Genomic DNA, 13,617 nt, shown 5'->3' with positions numbered 1-13,617 from the left:
TGAATCCCAGCACATGACTCAGAAATTTTATGGTTGCTACAGACACATTTAACCTAAATATACAAGTGGTCGGGACAAGAAAAGGCTTGTTTGTTTTATCTATTAATTCACTCTAAGCGATTTCATTATAAACATAGTTTACAGCATTCTAAGTGGAATGCACAAGCAATAAATCTTATCAAACATTCCATTTTCAAACAAATACAAACACAACACTAATGCATACTCTGAAATACCCTGACAATACTGTACCCGTGAAGATCAGGGTTAGAATACTGATCTTCAGTAACCCATGCTTGTCGTAAGAGGCGACTAACGGGATCGGGTGGTCAGGTTCGCTGACTAGGTTGACACATGTCATCGGTTCCCAATTGCTCAGATCGATGCTCATGCTGTTGACCACGGGATTGTCTGGTCCAGACTCGATTATTTGAAATATTGCTGAGTGCGGCGTAAATCTAAACTCACTCACTCACTGACAATACTCTGAGACATAAACCTGCATTGTCTGATGGATATCTTGACACATGCCTGTGGTTGTATCACCATCCTACGATTACTGTCATGTGTAGGAATATATCGTACAGACACAAGGTGACAGTGAGCGAGTCAGATGACGGCATGCATATGTAGAAGTGAAATATCTTTTTGCTTTGTTAATTCAGAACAATATTCCTCCAATCTCACAAAACATCCAGTTACAATGTGCCTGTTTTGTTATGGAATTCATTTGCAAGAATATTCTGTAAGTAACAAAAGCAGCTTTGACTTCATGCATTCATGCATACATGTCAGATTGCTCAGAATGTGCATTTGTACGCATGATATGGAAACTGCACAGAACTGATGAAATGAAATAGTCTTTTAATTTGCAAATGCATTAAATGGTTTGTTGGGATCTGCAAACATCCGCTTGTATCTAGGGCAAATCAGAAGTAGACCACAGACGTGACTTGGTTCTTCAAGTTCGCTTGTTGACGTTTTTCCTCTCCACTCCTAAACAAAGACCCCACGTCCCCTTCTTGCAAAATGAACTGCTCCGTTCTGGAGAAGCACCCACTTACCCTGAGAAGAGGTCCAAGGGACAGTAATGACTGGTTTCAGGCCACTTTCCGGCTTTGGTCTGAAAAACAACCAATCAGAAGCTTTCATTAGAGAACACCTGCCACCCTCCATTTTGAGGGGTCATCTCAAACACATTTCAGTTTATTTTTTTCAGATGTTTGTAAACACTGGGGCACGCCTGAGTGGTCCGTTATCCAACACAAATGACACTACAAGAATGCAATGTCTTGGAAACAAAAAATATGATCAACTTCAAGGAAATGATATGACTAATATGAACTGGTTTAAAAACACAGCTGTATCAAGCAAGAGCTGTGCCATACAGCCCAAAGCCTGGAAGTTTATAAGAATTTCCCAGACAGCCGATGAACATTTGCTTGCCTGGTGAATATATACAGGGTTCTCGGCCATGTTGAAAAAAGCATCAATCATGCCGTAACAAGGAATCAGTTCACTTTCTCATGGTTCATACCAGTGCTCATATTGAATATGACTCCACAACATACGGAGTCCAGCATTGAAGATTGATCCTTCAATTCAACATGCAGCAGACTATGAAACAGATTTACAAGCGTTTTACCAAACACCACCAAACACCAATCCATCTTGTGCCAGCAGCACAAGTTTAGCTACATCTGGCTCCTTCAATGTAATCGGTTATACGCATACAAATTCTGAAAAATAATCAATTCCCCCCTGCTGCATGTGGTTACATGGACTCAATGTCTGCTGCTTTAATGGATGTAGTTTGTTTCATGCCGCTGTACTGTGTGACCACGTTCTGTAAATACTCGAGTCAGGACCAAACTGTCCAGAGATTGACATCATGAGCATCACTCCGGGATACAATGACATTCATCCACCAAGTCAGCGAGTCTGACCATCTTATGACAATACTTTGTTTCTAATGGCCAATTATCACCCTATCTTCATTAGATCTTATTCACACCTAACCAATCCAAATGACAGTATTTGTGTTTTGATGCTTTTAACATTTTATCAACATAATGTATGTGTATGTGTATGTGCGGATGCTTGTACTAGCCCAGACTGAAGCTGGTTTTATAGTGCTAGCCCACTGAGATACCATGCCGCAGTGAAGCATGAATACCCCACTCAGACACATTATACTGACTCCGAGCCGACCAGTCCTTGTTGTACCCATTAATGCCGAGTGCCAGACAGGGACCAACAAGTACCATATTTAAACGTCTTTTGGTATGTCGCGGTCGGGGATCGAAACCGCGACCTTCCGCACTCCGGGCGGACACTCTAACCACTACACCACGGAGGCGGTCGGATCAAACTCAGGCCATTGGTGAGATGAGCAAACACCTTAAATGTACGGCTACTCCAAAGCTGTTTCATCAAAATGACCCACAACTGACAATACACAACACATGATTTTCAACCAATATTTCGTTGTGATGCCTCGATACACTGGAGAAACAGCAGGAGTCAGTCCTGTGGGGAGTGGGGCAGTGGGGTAGCCTAGTGGTTAAAGCGTTCGCTTGCGATATTGCTGGAATATTGCTAAGACTGCTGCCATATAGCTGGAATACTGCTGAGAGCGGGTGTTTGACAACAAAATCTTGATCCATATATTCCCCATTTATCACCCACATCCATCAAATATTGACCCGGATATGAAAGCAGGCCCCACTCCACAGCCTGGCTGACCTAGCAGACGCACAAGTGCAGACGGAAGGAAGTATGGTGGCCGGAGGAATGGAGAAACTACTTGACACACAAGAAAACCATTACACATTTCACAATTAGTGGGCAAAGTCTCCTTAATCAATGCATTGTTCCCATGACAGACAAGGAATGTCATCTCTCACTGGGAACAATAAACCTCCTGTTTATAATTATCACATTTCAGTGTCTGTTGTTGTAAACATGAAGCTCATCAGAGCCCGGATCAAAAGAGTGAGAGAGTGTATTGCGTTGTGGTTTTACTAAGGCTGAACAAGGACACTTGGAGTTGAGGACTTTAACCTTGTATCGTCAGTGCAAAGAAATTCTGACAAAACAGCACAACTATTAATCATGTAAAACAAACAGTTCTCTTTCCAAGACCCATTATTCTGTGTGACATATCATGATAATTGGGCCAGAATTTGTTGTTGTTGTTTTGTTTGATTCTACTGTACTGCACCAACGACCGGCAACATACATAAAAACTGTTTGTCTTTGCTGAGAAAACCTTCCTCGTTTTGATATGACAGGTTTTGGCTTCTGTATTTATACATACCAGGACAGTTTATTGTTATGCCTGATGTGCATGCCAATCACTAATCTACTGAACAACATTCAGGAATAGAAATACTTTTTTTCTAAGTGTGCCTTAGGGCACCAGGCAAATATTTTAGGTGTGCCTTTCAGAAATCAAGTGTGCCCAGATGTTTTTAGAATCAATGACTGTAGCAAGGATGATGATCTTTTAAAATGTATTGTCAAAAAACAACATATGTAACCAGTTTTCTGTTATCACTGATATGTCTTCTGTTTAAGATGGCTTTCTTATCTTTCATTTGTTCTACTTTCCCAACACCTTTAATAGTTAAGAATTGTGTGAGAGGTTATCTTGTTCAACATATCTTACATACACAATTTCCAACTGAACTATCAGTACTCACAACACTCTAAATGAGAAAAAACAAACAACAGATTTCTCTATATCATCCATCATAATTCCAGTGATTTCCTGGACCAGAAAGTCAATAAATGTTTTTGCTTGTTTGTCATTTGCTTAGTGTTTTGTTTGGGGATTAAATGACTAAAGGTGTCTCTAAAATAATTAGGCGTGCCATAAGGGCACCGAGAACATTTTTTATCTGTGCCATTTCAATATTAACCATGCCATGGCATGCTAATATATGGGGTATTTCAAACCCTGACATTAGAAATGCACAACACCAAAATGCACCAACGATGCTGAGATATCATGGGTACATTGCAGTCTGACGGGGATATTTCGTATTATATGGAATGTTGTTGCGTTTCTAATGTTGTTCAATATGTGACAAAAACATTAACCTAAACGAAAATGTTCAAGACAATATTTGTTGGTTTATTCCTTCTAATTAATTGTTAATTTTTCTGCATCACAGCTAACCCCTTTTTACGTCAGACCAGCCACCCGGCACCAGCCCAAGGTCAGGTGCTAACAGTAATTTTCCGTTGTTTCCAGCCTGGAATTACATGCAGACAAACGTGACAAACCTGCTTCAACATCATTATCAAGAGATGTCTACATGTGTCTAGGAGAAGCCGAGAACAAAGCTACCTCTGACGTGCCATTAACCACGTTTCCTCTGAACTAATGAACGACGCGGCCTGCCTCCAATTAACACATCACGACTGTCTGCTCATCATCTCTGAGACCAATATCTGGGCCCATCAGCCTCAGTATCCTGACTTGTCAACATGTTACACAACTCTTTCACAACCCTGATAGATACAGTTACATATGACTGGCTGTTACAAAACAGACATTAGGTCCGATATTGGATTCTGTAGTCATTAACTGAATCAAGTTCTGACTGTTGCAATTAACACCATCACGACTGTCTGCTCATCATCTCTGAGACCAATATCTGGGCCCATCAGCCTCGGTATCCTGACTTGTCAACATGTTACACAACTCTTTCACAACCCTGATAGATACAGTTACATATGATTGGCTGTTACAAAACAGACATTAGGTCCGATATTGATTCTGTAATCATTAACTGAATCAAGTTCTGACTGTTGCAATTAACACCATCACGACTGTCTGCTCATCATCTCTGAGACCAATATCTGGGCCCATCAGCCTCGGTATCCTGACTTGTCAACATGTTACACAACTCTTTCACAACCCTGATAGGTACAGTTACATATGACTAGCTGTTACAAAACAGACATTAGGTCGATATTGGATTCTGTAATCATTAACTGAATCAAGTTCTGACTGTTGCAATTAACACCATCACGACTGTCTGCTCATCATCTCTGAGACCAATATCTGGGCCCATCAGCCTCGGTATCCTGACTTGTCAACATGTTACACAACTCTTTCACAACCCTGATAGGTACAGTTACATATGACTGGCTGTTACAAAACAGACATTAGGTCCGATATTGGATTCTGTAATCATTAACTGAATCAAGTTCTGACTGTTGCAATTAACACCATCACGACTGTCAGATGATCATCGGTGTCATCATGGCCGACCAGCCTCAGTATCAACCTGTTACACATCATACAACTCATTCGCAACATTGATAGAATTGATAGATACAGTTACATGTCACTGGCTGTTACAAAACAGACATTATTTTGTCTAGTATATTTCGTAAGCATTAACCTTTAAAATGCAAGTAGTGGATTGTTACCCGGGAGGATGAGATGGTGATTTGACCATCAACTGTATGATGCCTAACTTGGCATGTATATTTCTCAGGGAGCTGAGAATGACACTAAGTACTACTGCGCTTGTAGGCTTGAATAGTCTGAGGCTGTATAATATTCTTATGCTACTTTGATAAATATTTTATTGACATCCGACCTTTCCAAAAATGATAAAGGTAGTAGTTAAATGCTCACCACTATTATAAACCTACAGATAGCAGTACAGTATTGTAACAGATCTGTCTTTTATTCAGGGGGTGGGATTACCCATGACCAAGATGACATGTACTGACATGTGTCTCCAGCATTTCTTGCAACCACCCTCCCATCCACCAACTTTTGTATCCCCCTCTCATCCACCAACTTTTGTAACCCCCTCCCATCCACCAACTTTTGTACCCCTTCCCATCCACCAACTTTTGTACCCCTCCCATCCACCAACTTTTTGTATCCCCTCCCATCCACCAACTTTTGTTTCCCCTCCCATCCAACAACTTTCGTACTCCTCTCATCCATCCACTTTTGTACCCCCCTCCCATCCACCAACTTTTGTACCCCTCCCATCCACCAACTTTTGTTTCCCCTCTCATCCACCAACTTTTTGTTTCCCCTCTCATCCACCAACTTTTGTATCCCTCCCATCCACCAACTTTTGTTGCCCCCTCCCATCCACCAACTTTTGTAAATTCTCCCATCCACCAACTTTTGTTTCCCCTCCATCCACCAACTTTTTGTTTCCACCTCATCCACCAACTTTGTATCCCCTCCCATCCACCAACTTTTTGTACCCCTCCCATCCACCAACTTTTTGTACCCTCTCCATCCACCAACTTTTGTACCCCTCTCCCATCCACCAACTTTTGTATCCCCTCCCATCCACCACCAACTTTTTGTACATCCACCAACTTTTGTATCCCCTCCCATCCACCAACTTTTGTACCCCCTCCCATCCACTTTTGTACCCCCTCCCATCCACCAACTTTTGTTTCCCCTCTCATCCACCAACACCTCATCCACCAACTTTTTGTACCCCCTCCCATCCACCAACTTTTTGTACCCCCTCTCATCCACCAACTTTTGTTTCCCCTCTCATCCACCAACTTTTGTATCCCCCTCCCATCCACCAACTTTTGTACCCCCTCTCATCCACCAACTTTTGTACCCCTCCCATCCACCAACTTTTTGTACCCCCTCCCATCCACCAACTTTTGTTTCCCCTCTCATCCACCAACTTTTGTATCCCCTCCCATCCAACAACTTTTGTATCCCCTCTCATCCACCAACTTTTGTAACCCCTCTCATCCACCAACTTTTGTACCCCCTCCCATCCACCAACTTTTTGTATCCCCCTCCCATCCACCAACTTTTGTATCCCCTCCCATCCAACAACTTTTTGTACCCCCTCCCATCCTCCCATCCACCAACTTTTGTACCCCCTCTCATCCACCAACTTTTGTATCCCCTCTCATCCACCAACTTTTGTTTCCCCTCTCATCCACCAACTTTTGTTTCCCCTCTCATCCACCAACTTTTGTTTCCCCTCTCATCCACCAACTTTTGTACCCCCTCTCATCCACCAACTTTTTGTTTCCCCCTCTCATCCACCAACTTTTGTACCCCCTCTCATCCACCAACTTTTGTTTCCCCTCTCATCCACCAACTTTTGTTTCCCCTCTCATCCACCAACTTTTGTACCCCTCTCATCCACCAACTTTTGTTTCCCCCTCTCATCCACCAACTTTTGTTTCCCCCTCTCATCCACCAACTTTTGTATCCCCCTCCCATCCACCAACTTTTGTTTCTGCAATGAAAGTGTTGTGAAATATCTTGATGCCATCTGGCAAAAACACCAAGTCCATTATAAGCTTCAGGTGTATATGAACAATTACAAAACATGTGGCACAAATTACTCAGGCTGCTAAACCTGTGAGCATATTACGAAGCTTTGATGCAGAAATACCAGAATGGCCTACAAGATCCGTGGAGGCAATAATGCACAGTTACTGTCGGCTACCAGTTTGTGGTCGGAGTAATCTCAAATGGTACACACTAATTAGTGGCGGCACAAAGCATCACACTTAAGTCTCATGTGCCACAACACACTGAAGTAGTTGTTTCAAGATGTCCGTGCACTTAATACGAAATTTGATGCCACATTTGAAAATACTTATAATGGGGAGAGTTCTGTGATGTGGTGAGGTAATATAAGAAGTTCTATTGCCTACCACTTCATGGTCATTCGGACGAGTGCCCTCCAACCCTACATGCTTCTGCCATACAATATCACTTCTCCCATCTCTCAGATTAAAAAACAAATAATTCAAAGGTGTGATTCACCTCAGAAAACAGAGGATATTATCTTACTCTTAGTACTGTATTGGGATGTGGGCAGTACCACACCCACAGTATTGGGATACGAGCCATATCACACCCACAGTATTCTGTCATACAATATCACTTCTCCCAACTCTCAGATTTAAAAACAAATAATTCAAAGGTGTGATTCACCACAGAAAACAGAGGATATTATATTACTAGTAGTAGTGTATTGGGATTCGGGCTGTATCACACCCACAGTATCGGGATTCGGCTGTATCACACCCACAGTATCGGGATTCGGGCTGTATCACACCCACAGTATCGGGATTCGGGCTGTATCACACCCACAGTATCGGGATTCGGGCCATATCACACCCACAGTATTGGGATACAAGCCATATCACACCCACAGTATCGGGATACAAGCCGTATCACACCCACAGTATTGGGATACAAGCCATATCACACCCACAGTATCGGGATTCGGGCCATATCACACCCACAGTATTGGGATACAAGCCGTATCACACCCAGAGTATTGGGATACAAGCCATATCACACCCACAGTATTGGGATACAAGCCATATCACACCCACAGTATTGGGATACGAGCCGCATCACACCCACAGTATTGGGATACAAGCCGTATCACACCCACAGTATCGGGATTCGGGCCATATCACACCCACAGTATTGGGATACAAGCCGTATCACACCCACAGTATTGGGATACAAGCCATATCACACCCACAGTATTGGGATACAAGCCATATCACACCCACAGTATTGGGATTCGGGCCATATCACACCCACAGTATTGGGATACAAGCCGTATCACACCCACAGTATTGGGATACAAGCCATATCACACCCACAGTATTGGGATACAAGCCATATCACACCCACAGTATTGGGATACAAGCCGCATCACACCCACAGTATTGGGATACAAGCCATATCACACCCACAGTATTGGGATACAAGCCATATCACACCCACAGTATTGGGATACAAGCCATATCACACCCACAGTATTGGGATACAAGCCAAGCATCACACCCACAGTATTGGGATACAAGCCATTATCACACCCACAGTATCGGACCCATATCACACCCACAGTATTGGGATACAAGCCGTTATCACACCCACAGTATTGGGATACAAGCCATGTCACACCCACAGTATTGGGATACAAGCCATATCACACCCACAGTATCGGGATTCGGGCCATATCACACCCACAGTATTGGGATACAAGCCGTATCACACCCACAGTATTGGGATACAAGCCATATCACACCCACAGTATTGGGATACAAGCCATATCACACCCACAGTATTGGGATACAAGCCGTATCACACCCACAGTATCGGGAAACAAGCCATATCACACCCACAGTATTGGGATACAAGCCATATCACACCCACAGTATTGGGATACAAGCCATATCACACCCACAGTATCGGGATTCGAGCCATATCACACCCACAGTATTGGGATACAAGCCGTATCACACCCACAGTATTGGGATACAAGCCATATCACACCCACAGTATTGGGATACAAGCCATATCACACCCACAGTATTGGGATACAAGCCATATCACACCCACAGTATTGGGATACAAGCCATATCACACCCACAGTATTGGGATACAAGCCATATCACACCCACAGTATTGGGATACAAGCCATATCACACCCACAGTATTGGGATACAAGCCGTATCACACCCACAGTATTGGGATACAAGCCGTATCACACTCACAGTATTGGGATACAAGCCATATCACACCCACAGTATTGGGATACAAGCCATATCACACCCACAGTATTGGGATTCGGGCCATATCACACCCACAGTATTGGGATACAAGCCGTATCACACTCACAGTATTGGGATACAAGCCGTATCACACCCACAGTATTGGGATACAAGCCATATCACACCCACAGTATTGGGATACAAGCCATATCACACCCACAGTATTGGGATACAAGCCATATCACACCCACAGTATTGGGATACAAGCCGTATCACACTCACAGTATTGGGATACAAGCCGTATCACACTCACAGTATTGGGATACAAGCCATATCACACCCACAGTATTGGGATACAAGCCATATCACACCCACAGTATTGGGATACGAGCCGCATCACACCCACAGTATTGGGATACAAGCCATATCACACCCACAGTATTAGGATACAAGCTATATCACACCCACAGTACTGGGATACAAGCCATATCACACCCACAGTATTGGGATATGAGCCGCATCACACCCACAGTATTGGGATACATATCACCACACCTCTCCACTGCCCTATTTGCCCTTATTTTTCCTGTACAGAGATAAGTTTATCAGAGATCAGTTCCAGTTCGATCAGGAACCTGGGGTCAGTGCAGTAAGTCACATCTAACCGGTACTAATCTTAGTTTGTCAAAACATAAATAGAAACAAATAATTCCTTCCAATCCCAGTCTGTGTACATGGCCCGATCTGTATATAACAGGTAAAGGTCACCTCTGTCTGACGTGAAGGAAGGATTATCCAGATCATTCATAATCATATCTAAGTCAAAGCTGTCAACAATCCTATCAAAATCAACCAGCAACGATATGCTACACAAAAGACGTTAAGGAACATCCAAGGTTTTAATAGGACTATAGCTAATCTCTCATGCCATGACAGATTAGCTTTGGTCATATGACAGAATTGAGTGTTCCTCTACTTCTTTTGAGCAGTATATATATATTTATATAACCTTTGTAGTAACCGACTTTCCGTCCCCACAACTGACCTCAATTATGGGTCACTAATGTTTTGGTGTTCATTGTTTGAACATCACTACTAGTTGTTTGTTTGTTTAAAGCCGCATTCAGCGATATGATGACCTAGTCTAACCCACAGCAGGGGGGAAGGGGGGTATAAGTACTGAATGACAGATTGGGGTCTCTGTTCCAGTGACAGCCAGAGTCACAGCCAAGGTCAGGTCACACACATTTACGTCACACAGCGTAAATAACTGACCATCTCCGAATCTACATCTATGAAAAGCGTGGGTCCTGGAGAAGACAACTCTAAAGTAATGTGTACATATTTTAACATGAATATACACTAAAATATGGAGCACTACTGTGGAGCACAGTGGTGTAGTGGTTAGCATGCTGGCCTCTCACGCCAAAGGTCCGGGTTCGAATCCCAGTGGAGACACCAAAATTTGTGACCTGGGTCTCATGCTGTGTTGTGTCCTTGGGCAAGGCACTTCGTCCACATTGCACTCAGTCCACCCAGCTGTTCAAATGGGTACCTGAGAAGCGGATGTACGGACCTATACGGTCGCGCGAAGCTCTTAGTAGCACAATTCCGTCAGGGTAATAATGTAACGCCGGAGAGCAACGTTGTGATGGATTCTAGGCACAAAAATTAGCATTATTATTATTATTATTAATATGGATATAAGTATCAAATGGTACATCGTAACACTGAGTGAGTGAACATTGTTTTATGTCACCTCCAGCAATATTTCAGCAATAATGTGCCACCTGAAACTCTGACAAACCATGACATATAGCCTTCGATACATAATACATACAAGCTGTCCTTGTGATACAAAACAGGTACCGTCAACTTTCTAACCGACAGGAGAACCTCACTACATTGGGACAAATGCAAGCTTGACAGGTGACGTGAGTGTCCTTATTTACAAGAAAGCTGTTGGGAATAATTTTGGCTATCCTGTGATTCAGGCCTACCAAAGAAAACTTTGCCACTGTGCAGAAAAACGCAGAAAAGCCCACATTAATCGTGGAAATAGCAACATAAACATAATACCTCGCTACTGAAACAGTAAAAACAGCAGCGAAAAACTATGAAACTGCAACATTTTTATATCAACGAACTTTGACCTCTACTGCGCATGAGCATTACGATCCGCGCTTCCTTCCAATTTCCGAGGATGTGACGTTAAATATTAACTCACTCACTCACTCCAATTTCCGAGCAACCGTGAATCGCCTCGCGTAGAAAAAGTATTAAATATGTCAAAATAATTGCTGTCAATCATTTCATACGAATGGAAAGGAAACTAAACAAGTGTGCACACAAATATCAAGATGATAAATGCCAAATAACACAACAGAAATACTTAAAAAGGGGAAGTAACTTTTGTCCAAGCTGGAAAATGTCAACATGCGGTCGAGACTTCCTCTTCCATGTGCGCATGCGCAAAATTGAAGTTGCAGGCTCTTCGTTTTTTTATGCAGTTTGAGCGATTTAAAGTTGCTGTTTTAACTGTTTCAGTAGCGAGGTATTATGTTTATGTTGCTATTTCCACGATTAATGTGGGCTTTTCTGTGTTTTTCTGCATAGTGGCAAAGTTTTCTTTGGTAGGCCTGTGATTGTTCGAGACGTACTAAGAGCAGTTTCAAGGAAGAAATACCCGTCAATGTTTCCCTCTTACATTTTATTCACTGCCTCTGTGTTAATCTGGTGTCTTAATATCAGGTGTTCTGATACAGGTACAGGTACAGATACAGGTACAGGTACAGATACAGATGGGTGTCGTGATTATTGCATTGTGTATCATATTCTTGGTTGCCAACATCTATTCGTGAGCACTCCCAGTGTACGACTGACCTGTGTGTACAGAATTAGATCAAGGTCAGTACTACCTGACATTCCTTCATGAGGGATGGTTCAGTCAAATGATAGCTTCTTTCTGGAAGATAAGACACAGCCTAGATGGCAGCTTGGACAAGTCCAGATCATTCCGGTATGTCCGCCAACATAAACGGTTGACGAGTGTTGAATTAAATATTCAATGTAGTCATTGACAATGTTTAATTACCAAAACCTTTTCCTGTATACAGTTGAAGGACTATTGTATCAACTGGGTAATTTCCTACCAATCATGACCGTTCACATACCTGGTATGTCCGCCAACATGAAGGTTGACGAGTGTTGAATTAAGTGTAAATCAATGTAGTCATTGACAATGTTTAATTACCAAAACCTTTTCCTGTATACAGTTGAAGGACTGTTATTAATCCTACCTCATGACTGTACCTGGTTGAACATGAATGAGACCCAAAACATGAATGGATGCCATAAATCTGTTGGAACACACCTGTTTCTGTATTGCTGCACTAAACCATATGAAAACATTCTGTAAGTAATTGACAGAGGGACACTCAGTCCAGTGATTGACGGTATGGTCAAATCTGGAACTCTGAACACCAATTTAGATCTTCACAGGAAGGTATAAAACAAAGAATTCTATCTATAATGATTCACATCTATGTTTATCAGTGGTAAAAGGTAATCAAAACATACACCTTAAAGTTAGAGTATCATAATTGGTACATCCACTTTGTAACCCAGCAGGGGCGCAGTAGGGTAGCCTAGTGGTTAAAGCGTTGGCTCGTCATGCTGAAGACCCGGTTCTGAATCCCCTAAAAAGGGTACAATGTGTGAAGCCCATTTCTGGTGTTCCCCGCCTTGATATTGCTGGAATATTGCTAAAAGCGGCGTAAAACCAAACTCAGTCAGTCAGTTGTAACCCAGCAACACTAAGCTTCTCACAGGGTGGTACATTGTTCTCTGAACTCTATACTGGGATGTCAAAGACGGTGTCAGACTTTGAGGTAGAGCTTGCGTCATATAGTGTCATGTACTCAGCTGGTTTCAGATATAAACACTGAGGTCATAAGTTATGTTTATGATATATGATTTCTTCTGGAAACGTGTACCCACTGCCACAAGCAATGACATTTCTTGCATCATGAAAATAACTGTCGTAGTGACACAATTCTCCAAACACCA

General features: G+C 42.6%; 1 protein-coding gene across 1 annotated transcript in view; it reads right to left on the bottom strand.

The window, feature by feature from the left end:
* Positions 1-847: 847 nt before the first annotated feature.
* Positions 848-13,617, bottom strand: part of LOC124264447 (inositol-pentakisphosphate 2-kinase-like) — a 91,018-nt gene continuing 78,248 nt past the window's right edge. Inside the window, exon 7 of the mRNA XM_046699189.1 lies at positions 848-1,123. Within this exon, the coding sequence (XP_046555145.1) occupies positions 1,061-1,123 (63 nt within the window). The 3' untranslated portion in view covers positions 848-1,060. The remainder of the gene's footprint in view (positions 1,124-13,617) is intronic.

This window comes from Haliotis rubra, unplaced genomic scaffold, assembly GCF_003918875.1.
Source record: "Haliotis rubra isolate DU_JTF1 unplaced genomic scaffold, ASM391887v1 Scf924, whole genome shotgun sequence".
NCBI lineage: Eukaryota > Metazoa > Mollusca > Gastropoda > Lepetellida > Haliotidae > Haliotis > Haliotis rubra.
The sequence above is the reverse complement of the archived record's forward strand: the minus strand, read 5'-3'. Positions and strand labels throughout refer to the sequence as shown.